The sequence below is a fragment of the Mercenaria mercenaria genome, chromosome 11 (genome assembly GCF_021730395.1).
Source record: "Mercenaria mercenaria strain notata chromosome 11, MADL_Memer_1, whole genome shotgun sequence".
Lineage (NCBI taxonomy): Eukaryota > Metazoa > Mollusca > Bivalvia > Venerida > Veneridae > Mercenaria > Mercenaria mercenaria.
Window position 1 is genome coordinate 79112380 of NC_069371.1, and position 18493 is coordinate 79130872.

The 18493-nt window shown below is 35.6% G+C and overlaps 1 protein-coding gene across 5 annotated transcripts in view; it reads left to right on the plus strand.

The window, feature by feature from the left end:
* Nucleotides 1-16363, plus strand: part of LOC123531403 (uncharacterized) — a 30140-nt gene extending 13777 nt beyond the window's left edge. For 3 of the 5 annotated variants that reach the window (XM_053517836.1, XM_045312326.2, XM_045312328.2), the window contains exons 4-7: nucleotides 1061-6844; nucleotides 7124-7509; nucleotides 8800-8907; nucleotides 12700-16363. In XM_053517836.1, coding sequence (XP_053373811.1) covers nucleotides 1061-6844; nucleotides 7124-7509; nucleotides 8800-8907; nucleotides 12700-13287 — 6866 coding nt within the window. In that variant the 3' untranslated portion in view covers nucleotides 13288-16363. The remainder of the gene's footprint in view (nucleotides 1-1060; nucleotides 6845-7123; nucleotides 7510-8799; nucleotides 8908-12699) is intronic. The other 2 variants (XM_045312325.2, XM_053517838.1) reach the window with 2 other exon arrangements.
* Nucleotides 16364-18493: the final 2130 nt, after the last annotated feature.

Here is an 18493-nt window from a genome sequence, read left to right on the forward strand (position 1 = left end):
GGAGGTTTTTCATAAAACTGACATCATTCATTTAAATGTGTGTCATTCAGATAATGTGCAAAGCACAACCCTGATCATAAGGTCCAAGGTCAAGGTCACATTTGGAGGTCAAAGAGAGGTTAACTTCATGTCGATTCCAACTTCAGTATCGTCTTAACTGCTTGAAAGAATTTCATAAAAATAGCATTAATTGTTCATGGCATGAAGACAACATGCAGAGTACATGACCATGGTTCAAGGTCAAGGTGACGCATACAGGTCAAAGGTCAAATGGCTTAAATTTGTTTCATTGAAACAAATAGAATGAATTTCATAAAACTAGCATCAATTGATTACCTCATCCAAATGACATGCAGAGTGCAGAAACCAAGTCAATAGGTCCAAGGTCAAGGTCACTCATATAGGTCAAAGATAAAATAGCTTACCTTTTGTCAGACTGTAACGTTTTAGCCACTTGAAGGATTTTCATAAAACTGTTATCATTTGTTAATGTCATTAAGATGAAATGCAGAGTGCACAACTCAGGCTTAATAATACATAGCACTGTTAATGCATAGACTTTTTTATTAGTGCTGTATACACTTAATCCTGTTAAGTTTATGTTTACATAAACTAGTTAACATGAATTATATATATGATAATTGTTCATATTTCGGAAAAGGAAATTTGAGTCTAGTACTACTGGATATTTTCATGGGTCAAAAAGTTCGAAAACTGCCGATTCCAAATGTTTGCGAGCGGAAATATTCATGTATTTAATTTCTTAAATTCACGGATATTTGAATATTCTATGTCTCAAATTTGTCCATTTATACAGCGTACCTTTAAAGAAGAGTTACTAAGACATGTTGTTGTTGATAGATTGGACATAATAGTCGATCTTTTGAAAAGTTGCTTAAACCTCTCCAAACAGTATTTAGAGTTTTACTGCGTAAATTTCAGTTTGGAATTGTAAAACAATCTATAAGAAGACAAATTAATCTATCGGATCTATGACAAATTTTACCTAAAATTTGTATGAATTGAGAATGTAAAAATTATATATTTTTTGTTTCTGCAGGTATGCCACTGACTGACTATGGAAGGAGCATAAAGCCGTTTTCCTCACTGTCATCAAGGCCTCTTGGAATTACGATGCCTCACATGTCTCACAACTCTGGGGCTGTCATTCAGGGAATACACAAACCAATCGCCATAACGACCCCACAGCCACATAACGCCTCAGTGAACACCAAAAGCCAAAGTGTCAGTGAAGCCACAGTTAGCGTGACAGATGCGAGCCAGTCAATACCTAGCACTAGTAACCAAGGTTACTCTGTTAGCCAATCAAATTACACTTCTGGACTGAACAGTCAGATCAGTAGACAGTTAAACTCGGGGAAAATTGGCAGCGTTGACTCACTTAAATATTCGCCAGACTCGTTAAAAGATCCAGACATGGTTGAACGTTACTTAATTCAGCCCCCTAAAGGCTTGAATCATTTTGTCGGAAAAGTAAATGTGATACCTACCGAAGCTCTGGCTGGATTTTCTTGTAGTCAGTGCTCAAAATCATTTAAAACCAAAGCTGCATTGAAGCTTCACACAACTGTGCATAAAACAGCAGAAGAGAGACAGTACGTGTGCACGATTTGTTCTCGGCGTTTCTTACATCGACACCATCTGGTGGTTCATCAGAGAAAACACAGTGGTGAAAAACCTTTTAAATGTACTGCCTGTTCAAAAACATTTATGGCAATATTTCTACTTCACAAACACCTAAGAAAGCATGCACGTGAAACTGGGCCTGTCTCACAAATATCAACTGAGCAGCTAAAACAACTGCATGATAAAAAACTCCTCCATCTTCCAGCAACGCAGCCGGGTCCTGGCTTAAACACTGGACAAGCCCCATCGGATAGTCCTGTAATAGTTTTAGATGATGATGAAGATGTTGTTAATGCTACTGCTGAAATAAAAGTTAATGAGGAAGAAGGGAAATTGGATAGGAAAAGATATGAGCGAAATAAGAATCAAAGTATTTTGGACATGATAGAAAAAGATCCAAACATGATACTTGAAAAATTAAAGGAAGACTTTATAAAATCCAAATCAGAAACTGAAAATTCAAATGAAGTGAAAGCAGTGAATGAAGAGAAAGTTGAAATGACAAATAACCTCAAGCTTGACAATGAACATACCGTAAAAAACAGTACTGAAAAACCTTCTGAAAATAAAAATATCAATACAGATATTATCAGTGATTCGGAAAATTGTGAAAAACAAAAGTTTCAAGAAGATACTGATTTTTACATTAAGTCTGAAGATGTGAATAGCACATATAATTACATTATTAAAGACAATTATGAAGATATGAATGAAGGCATCACAGAGAAAGAAACTACAAAACAAGAAGAAAGTCAGGATGTCAAAAATGAAATTAATGAAGAGGAAAATTGTAATCTTTTACCTGAGTATGGGTCAGATGATGAAGTCGAACTTGACTTCATTACTGGAGAATTAAAAGTGATTGGGAAAAAATCTATGAATGAGGATAAGTTTGGAGAGGTCAAAAATGAAAATGAAATAGCAGATGATAAAATTGAAAACTTTGAAGTTAAAGAAACAGCTAAAAATATATTGGAAGGAACACATAAAGAATGCTTGGATTCTAAGGGTGATATAAAAGAAATAGCTGATGTTAATGAAACTAAGAGTGAAGATACTGAAATGATTGAAAAGGTGTTGGTTGACAAGGACTCCAAGACTGAAGAAGAGGCCAAGTCAGTCTTTGAACTGGAAAATGTTGAATATAATAAAGAATTAGAAAAGTGGGAGAAGGTCAAAGCAGATTTTGAAAAAGCAACTCGGGGTGACACAGTGGAAGAAAAGCGTTGTGAGAAATCTGATAAAAAGAAAAATGAACATGAAAGTGGAAACATTTTTGAAAAAATCAGTGAAATGAAAGATGGTTTAAAGAAGTCAGAGGAGTTGAAGGAAGAAGCAGAAACTCTCAAAGATGACACAAATGAGGTAAACAGAGATGTTGAAGCTATTCTTGGAGTCATTAAACAAAAGTTATGTGAAGGTGAAGAAAGCTTAGGTAGTTTACCTAAGAAACCGAAACTTGACGAATGTAATGAAATTAAGACAGGTATGAAACTAAGTGTGACTGCTCAGTACAAAAGTGACTGTGCTGAATCACTGAGACAAACTGCTCCAAAGCATGCTAGACATAGAAAAGGGAAGAAAAAAGGGAAAAAGGTCAAGTGTGAAATATGTTCAAGGAGTTTCCATTCTGATCACTATTTAGTGCTACATATGGCCGTCCATAAAAGAAACCCAATGTTACAATCATTAAAGAAAGCAAAGGATTATCAGATGAAAGCAATGGGCTTCTTGAATAAAACAAATGTTACTTGTGAGATTTGTAAGAAAGTTTTTAAATTTCAGAAAAGTTTAAATTCTCATATGCGCGTTCACAGTGAAAAGATGATTCAAACAAAACTTTACCGCAAAGCATTTAGAGACTTCATGGCTGAGGCGGCACCTCACAGTTTGCGGACCACAAGTACTGATAAAGAAAAATCTCACACACAGAATGGTGAATCTGAATCTCAGATGAGACGGTTAAGTGCGGGTGAGCAGATACACAATCGAGAGACAACTGCTTCCGCATCTGTTAAAAGGGTCAGTTGCGATATTGAAATTATGAATACTTTTAAAGATGAACAATTTGATGAACCACCTATTAGAGTGATTATTGGTGATGATAACATTAAACGCTATCTCTGTCATGCATGTGATAATACATATACTACGCGGCAGAAGTTACGGATGCATGCGCTAATTCACAAAGACAATTGCTTTCTTTGTGATGTGTGTGGAAAATCCTTCTTCCGCCATATAACTCTTGAAAAACACATTTCAACACATAGGTTACCGAGACCTCATATTTGTGATGTTTGTAAAAAGTCGTTCATACATAGAAGCAGTTTAATGCGACATAAAGTTATACATGAGAAACCAGCCATACCTAGCATTAAGCAGCAAGTAGCAGACATTAACTTCGAAATGAAAATGTTAGATACATACACAATGCTCAGGCATGAGAGAATGCAGAAAATACAAATGCAGAAAAATCATGATACATCAAAGACGGATCCAGTGTCAGTGAAAACGGATGATAAATATGATCCATTAGATTTAACTGTGCGCGTAAAAATCGAAGATCTTGGTCTACCTCCAGTTTTATCTCCTGTAAGTGCTGGTGTACCGAATGTTACACATACTAGTACATGGAATCTCAGTCCTCCGTTAATAACACATGAAACAAGTAGTGACATCGGTGAACGGACTCCAGAACATACTGATGTGACAAAGAACAATGAAACTGAAAGTAAAACATTGAATTTTGAATCTGTCAGGCCTTTAGGTGGAAGAGAAAACCATAAGAGGCGGACTGAGTCTACATGCAGTGAATCAGATACCGTCGCAGTCGAAGGACACCAGGTTGTCCAGAAAAGGTCGCGAAAAACACGTGTTTATCAGACGTCATGTAGAGTTTGTAAAGAAGTGTTCCCGAATGTAATGCAATTAAAATCTCATATGGTGGTGCATAATACAGTTGAGACACACTTATACGAGTGTCACATCTGCCGGCATAGATTCACACAAAGTTGTAGTCTGCTGCGGCATTTGAAAACAAGTTGTCAAGAAAATCGCATGAAATGTGTGCCATGTGGGAGAACATTCCATCGAAGAAATACGTTTGATCAGCACATGCGTCTTCACCAAGGAGGTCCACCAAACCTTGATGGAAGTTTCTACGACAAACGACTGGATGAGGCTGAAGTGGTCGAAGAACGAGAAAGTGACATCGAAAATAATAATCTTTCAAAAATGGAGGGAGCAGTTATTAACCAGGACACTAATATCACACCACTTAGATTAGAACTTATTAATATTCTGGAAAAAGAAACAACTGACAATGTCACTGTTATCAAGCAAGATGGTATTGATTCAGATTCTGATGCAAGGACTTATCTCTATTCCGAGGGAGAAGTTCATTCTAGATATAATTCTGATTTTTCAGATAATGACTGGTCCCCACCACAGTCACCTAAGAAACCATCTATTCCTCAGGACTTGTCAATAACTAGTGGAAACATGACTTTGAATTTGCTCAGTGCAGTATGTAGTGACATTAGAAATGCCGAAAAAGAACAGGAGTTGAAGAGAAAAGAACTCGAAGAAAAACAGAAAGAACTTGAAACTATTGAAATATTGGCAAACTTAAAAAGAGGTGCCATGCATAAGTCAGTCAGTTCATCTTCTAGTGTTCCAAATGTATATCATGTCGCCTCACCTTTTGTTTCAAACTGTGACAAAGTTGCAGTTCCATCAAATACCCATTCTGAAACTGTTGATGTCTCCCAGTTGGAAAACTCTCAATTTCAATCAAACTTTCAAGGGCAGAATATTGCCTCTGAAAATATAGATAATGGGAATAAAATGAATCCAATGTACAGTTCAGAAAATTTAGATTCAAATATTAGGAGTTCACTTTTTCCACCAGAACCGAAACCATCTACACCTTATATTGCATGCCATTCGCAAAAATTGCCATCAGTTATTGAAGGAAATTCATCATCGACTTCAGAGCCAAAAATTCCTACAGTGGTGCTTGAAGTTACAGCAGAAGCAGAACGAAAGCGACGTCAGCGTGTGGAAAGTACATGGCAGGATAAATCATACAGTGCTTTAAACGCAAGCCCAAATTTAGGGATTTGTGGTCCACATTCAGTATCAGCCATCCCACCTTCGTCAGCTTGGAGTCCACTTTCAGTATCAAGTACCCCTCATTCAGTTGCAAGTGGTCCACATTCAGCACCAGTTTTTCCACATTCATCAGCAATAAATCCAAATTTATCACCTTTTATTCCACATTCAACAGCAAGGGGTCCATATTCTTCGTCAAATAGTCCCCACCAAGCAGTCAGTAGTTCATGTGCAGCACCAGTTGTACAGAATACACCAGGCAGGGTTCCACATTCTACCAGTAGTCCACATCCACCAAGAAAAGATTCACATTCATCAAGGGAGACAACTCTGCATCAAGAAATGTCACAGATGAAGATGCACTATCCTGCTATCCAGGAGCGCTTGTCACTGCTGATGAAAGCTCAGGTTTCTACGTCAGCATCAGGATCTTCCCAGAGTACGTCTGCTCAGAATCCAAAAGCTTTAGACAGAGTGAGTTCTTCATCCAGTACAACTTCAGCGAGGGCCCCTCCTGTAAAAAATTTACAAAACTCAGACAGTGATACACCACAAGACTTATCATTGAAGAAAACATCACAGGAACATCTGTCTGCTCATTCTATGCCAAATTCAAGGTCATTTTATTCAAGGTCACTTTCAACAGATTTGGCAAGGTCATCTCATATTGAAACTAAAAGTTCTCCTGAAACATCTAGAACATTTCCTCCAGATATGCTACTGCATTTGACAAAAGAGAAGAAGTCAAGGTCAGAAAGTTTGAAAACACTTCCCTCAGAAACAGCAAGACCGCTGTCTATAGAAAATAAGCCTAACATTCCAAGGTCAGAGAGTTCAAAGTCCTTGCCAGGAGATGTACCAAGGTCAGTAACTAACGAGGAGAAAAGGTCAGAAAGTGTGCCTGTACAACACCCTCTAGTGCCTATGCTTCAATGTGACCTCTGCAGTCGGGTTCTCTACAATAAAACGGATCTACATCTCCATATGATGGAACATGGAAGGTCTGCAGGTGCTCTGTACAAGATGTTGCATAGCAACAAGGCACTTCTTGAGCAGAAAAGGCCATCTGCTGAAGCTCCTATAGGTAAGTTCAAAACAGCTTCCTTTACATTATTAAAATTAATAAAGAACTTCAGTTTTGAAGTAATTTTCTGTCCAAACATAGATGTCACAGAGATTTTGTTTGTAATTTTTTGTATCAAGGGTATAAGGTTAAAATTAAGTGCCACTTTTAGGAGCCAGTTCTTCCTCAAAGGTTAAGGGCTTTTCAGCAAGAATAATTTGAATAAACTGAATATATATTCTAAAAAAATAAAACTTCCAGCAATGCCAGGTAAAACGTGATTATATGTATGTTATTCAGACTTTACCAAAGCTGGGCCGAGCAATGGTTATGGACAGGCCTCTGAAGAATCTAAAGTCATACCACCTCATTCATTGGACCTTTCATCGAAGAAATCAGAAAACCAACTGAAGGCTTTCAATCTGTCGGCATCACAAACTCCAGAAAACTCACCAGGGACACATTCAGTGCTGTCTGCTCACAAAGTTGCTGAAAAGTTGTCTCCCGTTTCAAGCAGTGACCTAAGCGATTCCCTGCCATCACCATCAACGCCATCAGGGTCGACGTCGTCTGCTGCAAATCTCGACGCACTTCGTCAGGAGTTACGCTTGAAAATATACGCAAGAAGAAGGTCACAGGGACTGGATGACCTGAAGGTGGAATTTAAACCTCCAGAACCAACTGAGGTATGACTCTGTTTGTTTTATTGCGTCTTTATGTTTTGTCAATATGGTCATTATGATTTACAATTCAAAAAGAAGTTTGAAATAATATGGCTTTGAATTACAGACTTGGAAAATCATGCGAGATTTAGAGCTATTAATTTAATGTTTTTAACACTAGTTGAGTTTAATAGACAATCAGTTAGTGAGTTCTTAATGCATTATTTGTAAATCACTTACTGTAATCTGATATACATGTAATCTTTTTGGGTTATTCCTCTTGTGTCAGTCTACAGATTACTAATTTTCATTCTAATATGCTTGTTTCTGTTAAAACACGCTTACGCTAAAATGATGTCACGTTAACGTGCAATGACGTCAATGGTTTTGTTGCAACCAAGAAAGAGCGCTACTTTATTTTTACTAGTGTTTTAGATTAAGGGCATATCAGAATCGAAATAATGTATAGCAAAATCTTGTTTTTACCTAAATTAATACACTCTAAATCGGTTATACGTCATCAGAATAATTCCTTCGGGCTATGCCCTCGTGAAATTCCGCAGACGTATAACCTATAACCTCTTTCCATGTATTGATAACCTTAAAACACGTTTTTTCTATACATTATTTCTTAAGTGAAGTTTATAAATGTTGATTCTGTAATCATACTTATACTATGAAGGTGGGGAACTGATCATCCTGCTTCGTAAATATATTGTATTTACCAGAGGCCATGGTATTTGTCCACCATGGCCCAGTTGTTCGAAACTTTAACCGAGTGTTAAACTAACCGCCAGTTAAATTTCGATTCAAAATATTAATCTTGGTGGAAAACAGCAGGCTAAAGGTTAATCACCTTTTAAAATTTCAAACAACAGAGTCTATATCTGTGATGGTAAAAGTATGAGTTTATTTTCCCGGAAAATCAAGACTGCAGTCTTTGTTTACTGTTCATTGTTATTTAGCAGATGTACATGAAATATAACTTTTGATAGACACTATTTCCTTTGGGATATAAGAAGCTGCATCTGGCAATGCTTTTAACCCTTATCATGCTGGATATGATTGATTCTGCCTTTGCGACCAGTGTAGATCATGCTCAGCCTGCACATTCGTGCAGTCTGATGATGATCTGCACTGTTCGCCATTCAGTCAGTATCTTTTTGGTAAGCACCCCTTTTAACAGTTAATGGTACTGTCCAAATTGAAAGATAGACCAGTCCATTGTAGAAATTTAGCAGGGTAAGGGTTAATTGTAATTATGTGCTCAAAAATATTTGAATTGAAAACTTGACCCGTAATTATACATGACAGATGACAGAATCCGAGAAACTGAAGCTCATGTATCGCCGAGAGTGCAATAGACAGGCTGCACAGAGAAGTCGAATGAGGAAGAAAGATCTGGTGGATAGCCTTCTGGAGGTATGTAAATTATATTGGTATTATTTTGCCCTTACTGGGTGATAATTGGCTTGGCTGTCATACCTCACCTCATGCACCATCATATTTTACCCGTTACGGAGAGATTCAGATTTTAAGGTACATTTTGTGTATACATGCAGGTGTACAAAGGTTTCCTTGATATTTGTCCCTCCAAATTGTGTAATTGATTCAATAAAGATTTAATTAAGACCAGATATATACAGCTGAAAATCAGTATCTCGGATTCCAAGGGATCAAGCGTTTTGCTTCGAGATAATGGAAATTTTACTTTAAACGATATTTTGTGCTTGTGTTTTTGGGACAAGAAATAAAAATGAGCCATGCCATGAGAAAATCAACATAGTGGGTTTGCGACCAGCATGGATCCAGACCAGCCTGCGCATCCGCGCAGTCTACTCAGGATCCATGTTGTTCGCTAAGTTTCTCTAATTACAATAGGCTTTGAAAGCGAACAGCATGGATCCTGACCAGACTGCGCGGATGCGCAGGCTGGTCTGGATCCATGCTGGTCGCAAAGCCACTATGTTGGTTTTCTCATGGCACGGCTCATATCTTTGAGATAGCCGCAATTTTGAGATAAGCGAGCTTGAGATATCGAGTTTCAACTGTATATATACATACACAAAAATACTACAGTAAAAGTCTTTGGATACATAATACAGGATATGCATAGACTGAAAATTTATGTATTGTCAAGAGTATCCATGTGAATAAATCGAGGGTTGAACGGAAAACTATCGTAACTCGAATGCTGAAAAAGTAAGGGAGTTATGGCAGTTTTCCTTTCAGCCATCGGAATATCACCAAGATTATGTTTTGTCAAATTGATTTCAAGACATGTTTGAAATAGTATTTTGACAAAGCATTTTCACTTCAGAAGGAATGTGCTTGTATTAAACTATTTAGCTCTGAAATGTGATGTTAAACTCTAACATTTTGGCATTTAAATATTTCATGAAATATTTGGAGGGATATGTACTTAGTGACTGTATAGATGTAGAGTCTGGAAAGTAAAATGTGTAGTTTTGTATCTAAAGTGTTTGTATTAATAATGTGTGATAGCATTACATCTCTTTGGTTCTTGCATCATTAGCGTAATCCTGCAATACACTCGTCTTTACAATCATCATCACCATCATCATCATCATCATCATCATCATCGTCGTCATTTGCACTGTCGTTGACACATCTTCATCTTGTGCATCACTGATCACTTAATCCCATTCCTTTCCTCGTGAGTTTTGTAAAAAAGACTGTATAGGTAGATTAAAAAAAAACAATGTTGTATGCATTAAAAATGTATTGTGATGTTACAAATAGGAATTTAATGTCATGGAAAAAATGTCGTTTGATTGCATGTTTGTGTAATGATGGTATTACATGTTTGGATTAAGCTGTGTTTTCTGTCTATCTATGTATACTTCATTGTCATGTGAAGGCACCTAACTTCTCCGTAAATATAAACTTGTGATGTCCTTACCCCATCTGAATCATTACTTGTAATGTTATTATCCCATCAGAATTGTTACTTGTAATATCCTTATCCTATCTAAATGATTACTTTTTATGTCCTTATTCTCTCTGAATCATTATTTGTAATGTCCTTATCGCATCTCTTTGTTACTGTTAATGTCCTTAGCCCATCTGAATTGTTACTTTTAATGTCATTATCCCATCAAAATCATTACATGTAATATCCTTATCCCATCTAAATCATTACTTGTAATATCCTTATCCAATCTAAATCATTACTTATAATTTCTTTATCCCATCTAACTTATTACGTGTAATACTGGTACTTTTATCACATCTAAATCATTACATGCAATATCTTTATCCCATCTAAATCATTACTCATAATATCTTTATCACATCTAAGTCATTACTTGTAAAACTTATCCCATCTAAATAATGACTTGTAATATCTTTATCCTGTCTAAATCATTACTTGTAATATCTTTATCCTGTCTAAACCATTACTTGTAAAGTCAGGATACCCAATCAAAATCTTTACTGATCCCATCTAATGTCATCTCATCTGAATCATTTTGTTGTATTTATCCTATATGAATCATTACTTGTAGTGTCCTTATCCCATCATAGTCATTATTTGTAATGTCCTTATCCCATATGAATCATTACTTGTAGTGTCCTGATCCCACCTAAATCATTACTTGTAGTGTCCTTATCCCATCAGGATTGTTACTTGTAGTGTCCTTATCCCATCTAACTCATTACATGTAATACTGGTACTTTTATCACATCTAAATTATTTTGTTTACTTATCCCATATGAGTCATTACATGTAGTTTCCTTATCCCATATGAATCATTACTTGTAGTGTCATTATCCCATCTGAATTGTTACTTGTAGTGTCCTTATCCCATCTGAATTGTTACTTGTAGTGTCCTTATCCCATCTGAATTGTTACTTGTAGTGTCCTATCCCAGCTGAATCATTACTTGTAGTGTCATTATCCCATCTGAATTGTTACTTGTAGTGTTCTTATCCCATATGAATCATTACTTGTAGTGTCCTTATCCCATCTGAATTTTTACTTGTAGTGTCCTATCCCATCTGAATTGTTACTTGTAGTGTCCTTATCCCATCTGAATTGTTACTTGTAGTGTCCTTATCCCATCTGAATTGTTACTTGTAGTGTCCTATCCCATCTGAATTGTTACTTGTAGTGTCCTATCCCATCTCAATCATTACTTGTAGTGTCCTTATCCCATCTGAATTGTTACTTGTAGTGTTCTATCCCATCTCAATCATTACTTGTAGTGTCCTTATCCCATCTGAATTGTTACTTGTAGTGTCCTATCCCATCTGAAGTGTTACTTGTAGTGTTCTATCCCATCTCAATCATTACTTGTAGTGTCCTTATCCCATCTGAATTGTTACTTGTAGTGTCCTTCCCCCCCCCCCCCCCCCCCCCCCCATCTGAATCATTTAGAAGTCATTATATCATCAGCATGATTCCACCTGTCTCATTTCTGCTGAACTTTGAGATTATCCAAACCTTGCATGCCTGTATTTTCACTGTGCTTTTGTGTCAGAAAGTCTTACCAACACATAGCTCTTGTATGAATGAAATATCACAAAGTCTCGTCTCTATACCTGATCACAAAGTTGGTAGCAGTTTTCAGTGATTGTCATAGAGTCTTTTCTTGTGTTACCAGTTTGCTCTTGTAATATTTGTTATAGTGTTTTGCTGGTAAAGACAGCACAAAGTCTTACCTTTTAGTGAGAAGGTCTTACATGTTTACCTGCTATAGTGGTTTATTGAAAATTGCAGTGTCTGTTAGCCAGTTGCTCTGTATATACAGTTGTTACATTCCAACCCTTAAGCTGAAAAATTCTCAGAATCTTTTTTTTTAACACTTTAGTGAAAGTCTTAAGTCAGAAGATTTATCAGTCTTTTCCCCAGAGATTATAAATCAGATTTTTAATTCACTTTTAAAATTGAGGCTGGTATTTGTTAGTGTTCTTCAATAAGCAAAATTGTCTGATTTTTCAGTATAAGAAAAGTTGAAAAATCTGTATTAAATGTTTTGAGACTTTAGTTTTATGAATTTAAGTAAAGTAATAATTAGTACGCCAACTTCCTTGTCATATTTGCTTGATGATGAATTTCTATCTTTTTATTCCTTTTCAAAAGTGGATAAATTCTTAATTTTGTTGGTTTTTATCAGTGGTAAAAGTCAGGTCATGTCTTACATTTTGATTTACCAATTCACTCACTTACTGGAGTCTTTCTTTTGCTCGTAGGATCTCCATAAAGAGGAGGTTGTCCATAGCGATCTCCAACGAAAGATGGAGGCCCTTGTGGCGGAGAAAAATTCTCTTCTCAAAGCTTTCAAGTCTCATACATGTGTAAAAACTTCTAATAAACCATCCGAGACTAATATTCTCTTTGAAGCTCTCCACTGCAAAGAAGTTGTGATAGATAAAGAAACATCTTCCGAGAAAAATACTGCCACTCTGGCTCACTCTCTAAACTTAGAGGATCGTTCTGAGGATGGTGGATCATCAGGCGAGAAAAGTTCTCTTTATAAACACACGGAACCAAATTGTACCGAGAAAAGTTTCAGCATGGGAATTTCATTAAATGAATCGAAAGCTGATTCTAACACACCAGAGGACAAAGGCATTAGTGAAGACAACCTTAGACCTGATCTTAATGATAGATTACATGACAGTGGTTCTGATAAAGATTTAGAATGCAAAGATGAGAGTTTTGAAATTTCTGATGAAACAGATTCTCCAATTTTAAAATTGCTCACTAACAAGAGTGAAGAAAAGCCAAAAGGCGGCTCAGATAATGCATTAATAAAAGATTTGGTGGATAATACATAAAAACACACGTTGAAACATAGGTTATACAAATTCTCCAACAAATTACACTGTGATTACTTCAACAGAAAAAATATCCAATCTGCTGGAATAAGAAAACATGATGATGTGCTAAACCTTTCTTCTTTTCATGGACATATTCTGTCTACTGTATAGCAGATGATGAGCTCACATATATATACACTGTATTTTTGTTAAAGCGACCAGTGTAGCCTGGAACTCCTTCAGTTCTTAGTGTGTATTGTTCTGGTGAAAGTACTCTAGATTTTAAAAAATTGTAAAAGAACATTCATTACCTTCAGTAAATTTTTCAAAACATTTCAAAAGATATAAAAAATTTCATAAATTTCCAAAAGGGAATAAAGAACATAAAATCTGCTATACTGTACAAAAATATAGGGAATGAAAAAACATTTCCTTAAGGCATAGGAGAACCAAAGAGATGTAACACACAAATTTTCATATATTACACAAAAACAGTTGATTTTCTTCTATCTAACAGTATATTATAGATCATATGACGCTTCAAAAATAGTAATATCACTGTATTGTTACATAAATCGTAAATTTTTGTTCCAGAAATTATCAGAAATGCCAAATGTAAATCAGAAAGAGAAAAAAACAGATCCCTGAAAAGAAGAATACATTGAAAGTAGGTGGATGTATTGTTAGCGAGAAAAAGTGCACAACTTAATCTGTCAGTGTAGAGAGACCTGATTACTTAAATTGGTACAATACATTTAGATATTTGAGACCTGATTTCTTAACTTGGTACAATACATTTAGATATTTGAGACCTGATTTCTTAAATTGGTACAATACATTTAGATATTTGAGTCACATTTGCTAGGGTATTTTAAGAGCAAACAGTCTTCCTTGGAGGATGACGGTATTTGCTTTAGTATTGCTACCAGATAACACATTGATATTGGGCTAATGTTGGGCTATTACTGTGACATTCATAAACTCTTTTATTCTAGTGTCAGTTTGAGCACATGATTCTTTGTATACTAAGCAAAGATCCTGGTTACAAAATGTATGACACATGAACATTTGTTGGTACCAATATGTTCTCCAGTTAATGTTGAATTACAACATTTCTTTAGCACAACTATCATGTTTTAACACTGCCATATGCATTCAGTTTGTTTGGACATTTGATACAATTTTTCCATGAAAATGAATCAGTTTTCTTCTCTTTACAATTAAAATTAGGTATCATAAATTAAAGCTGTAAACATTTAAGTATTTGTTAATTTTTTGTAAATCAGAAGATTTTTGTTATAATTGTAAATGTACAAAAATATCTCACTGTAATTCTACACTACTTAATTAAGACATTGAATTATTGCTAGCCTTTGAGATAATGGTACATGAATTTATATTTTTCTTGTCGATCGAGTTTTAATTAACTTGCCATCATGGATACAGTGGAATTTGACATTTACATGACTGCAATGCTGGATATATAAGAAAGTATCTTTTTGATGTGATGCATTATGCTGTTTTTTTGGGTTTTTTTTAAATATTACAGCAAATTGTTCTGAGCAGCCAGTTATATGTAGAATAAATAATGATTCATTTCTACTCCAGAAAGAATGTGAGGCTTTATAATGCAGTTGTAACATTTATTTCTCCACAGTTAGGACAAAATGTTTTTATTACATCAGACTTACATAATACGAAACTGCCAAATGTTATGCGTCAGTAACATTGTTGCTACATATAATTGTTGTATTATATTGTCATTAATAGCTCCATAAAAATTGCAATGGGCATTTTTACATTCATACCATTTTTCCATCTAAAATTTAGAAAAAAATAATTATATGTTTTTTATTACCGTATTCTAGTACAGTAATGACCCTCTTGTCTAGGACTGACAAAGAAAATTTTTAAGTCCAACGTTTTACAAATTATGTTTTACAGTATCTTTAATACTTGACTGCTTCTCAATTAGAATTTTACCAAATCAAAAGAAAGGACTTCAGCAGAAATATTTGTTCAGAAACTTCCTTTCTTGTCGTCAGTTGGATGTAAGGTCTCTTTTGTCACATAGTATTTCAAATAACAGCCAGATATGACCGACATTCTAAAAGTGTAACATTTCTGTTAAGTAATTTAAGACCATTCAAGCATTGTTGTATTTGCTTTAAATAATATATATGCTTATTATAGTAAGTACGGTATCACAATATTTAAGGCAGCAGTTTCATTTTATTGTTTTATATTCAGTTTTTGTGTAAAGGGTCCAAAATATGGGTGGTTATTATTTTGCTGTTATGAATTGTGTATTCAAACATCGACTTTATAACTTGTCTAACTGGTTGACTCAGAGAATGTAACATAGTTGGGGTTTTTTTTTAATTTCCAAAAAGCTTTTAGTTGATGACTTACTGGTATAAAAATATTGAAACGGGTTTCTTTAAAATCATTTTGAAGATTGTTTTATTTTTACGCGAGTTATATTAAAGTGGTTGGATAAGAATGATGCTTATAGAAATGTAAAAAGTGACATAGAGGTCCAATCACAAGTAATATTTTGTAGTTACATCCCTTTTTCAAGTTTGCAGATGGCGTAGCTATAAAAAGGGGAGGTAATTCACTGGAAAGCTGTCGAAAAATGACATTTAAATCATGCAAGAAATTTCATAGAACGAAGTATAGAAATTATTGTATGGACTTCCAGTCATTGCAGGGATTTACAATCATGTTTCTTGACTATTTGAATATCTTTAACGCCAAAATGAAAACTATTTGGGTGTTTACCTAGGTACAAAACTTACACTTTGTTCTGTTCTATGTTTATTTGTTGTTAAAAAGAGTTCCTTACATGTAATTAATGTGCTGAGTATAACATACACAATTTATCATGTAAATATTTCATAGCTATATTATTATTTTTCATTTTATTTGTGTTTTTAAGTGTTTAGTGTTTCATATTGCTATAGTTTTTATAAAAGTTTCATTTTCTATACTATTTTGTTAAGTTGTTGTTGAAAAAGTTACTGATATATACTGCAGTATGATACTGCCAAAATAACTGAAATAAAAAAATAAAACACTCAAGCAATTATAATATTTTGTGTTTTCATTTCATTTTTTTGGGCTGAGGTAGGGGGAGGGGGTTCAAGTTTAGAGTCGCAACAACACAATCATTGGTGACTTTTCCACTTTTTTACAGTGGAGGAAGACCTGAGGTACTGGTTTGAGTCGTAAATTCGGCCAGGTCGTAAATATTCGGCCACCCACTTTAAAGCTTTTTTTCGAGCCAGATGCTTGAGAACGCATCTGTGTCATCACAAGCACTTGCGTTAGCAACAAAGTTGGCAAAAAACAACAAGTTGAGGTGTGTAGAAAAAAAGTTGTCCTTCCCTAAAGTTGTGTACGCTAAATAGCAAATATTTTGTCTCGCGGGTCGCGTGACGTCATTGCATGCGAACGTTTATGCTGAGGCCCGGCAAGGGTTAATTCAAATCTAAACATTATAACACAAAAAGAACAACTAGCTAGCATAAAACACGTTAAAACCAAGAAAATGAATATATTGTCCCTCAACGTCATTGAATTTCCATGTCTACGTTGTTTTTTCACGTTGACGTCATTTCCTTTTGAATTATCCGTTTTGGGGTCGTAATACCTTTATGCTTTGTCACGGAATGCGCATATATAAAAAGGTGTTGTAATAGCACGTGAGCGAGAGATTCTCTTTACTCTCCGGTTGAAACACCCCGAAAAGTGACAAGAACAGCAGTTTTATGCTAGAATGTGTGATAATCAGTGACGTAAAAATTAAACTACGTCATGCTGGTGTGAGAAGGATGACAGGCGCTTTTTAAATCTCTGTTGGCAAATATTTCCCACGAGGTATATGCTATTGAAAATTGATTGCAGTTTGTTGAAAAAAGAACAATTTTGGCTGTAGCATCGATTTATTTCCAAGAAAATGTTGAAAATACTACCAACTTTATGTTTAAAAAGTGGCCGAATATTTACAACCTCTAGAAGGTAAAATGTGGAGGCTAAACCTGTCTTGTTATTTTAAGCGCGGTTGTATTGTTTACCATACTGTAAACGGCCGTTAATGATAACAATCAATGTTGCTTGTATCAAAGCACATATAGTAGACATATGGTAGAAATTTTGTACAAATCAATTGTAAAACGAAAGAAATATTTATGAAAAACCGCAAAAAGTGGCCGAATTTACGACTCGAACCAGTACCCCTAAAGGCATTGTTTCAGACTTGGGCTAGCACATGGGAAGAACCACTGACCTGTAAGCCAGCTGGATGGCTTCCTTACATGAATAATTCACCATAAATGAGGTTTTGAACTCACATTGATAAGGTGCAAGTGGTTCAGTCAGAGGCCACTGAAGCCCCTGAGTTTTCATTTTCTTGTACAGGTCAGTTTCAGGTCATTAGAAGGAACAGTTCAATAAACTTTTTGGGAGTGATGCAAGTGTATTTCCAAATCTGAATATAATCTTTACAATAACTTAAGGAGGAGGTTGTGGGCATGTAGGGAAGCCACGCTGGTGGCTTGTGGAAGGTCAGAGGTTCAACCCAGGTGTTTACCCAGTGTCTGAAAAAATGCCCATAATGGCACTTAGGGTCTTTTTCAGGCATGGGATTTCCAGGACTGGTCCTGATTACAGGCTTTTGACTGCTAGAATTTCCTTATATAACTCTATTGAAAATGGTGATTTCAGACTTGAGAATGTAGATTTTCAGGTTTTTGATTTTTGACTGAATCCCAGGCTTGTCACTAAAGGACCTAAATTATGTTGGTGCAACTTGAAACTGGACGGACTGAAAAAGGCCAAGTGGGATCATCAGCCGCTGTTGTACTTGTTCAGCTCAGCAGAACAGTCCAACACTTGAGGTTCAATATTAGATCCCAGTTGAGGCAAAAGTTCTGGTGATGACTTCAGTTTAAGACTGTGCTCAAGGAAAGTTGATCAAAATATGAGACTGGTCGCCAGTTTGGAAAGACCTCAGGTTTCAGTATCTGATCTCTTGGATGATTATTACTAAACCCAACTCTTCAATGACTCTTAAATGGGCTCAGATATCTTCATCTGAGTCATCTTTGAATTTGAAAAAATTCTCAGTATTTCATGTATTATCAATTTTCAGGAAACTACAAAACTAAGTCAAGCCTAGCAACTGCTCGGTTAAGGTGAAAGCCCTCTTAAAGCGCTGTCA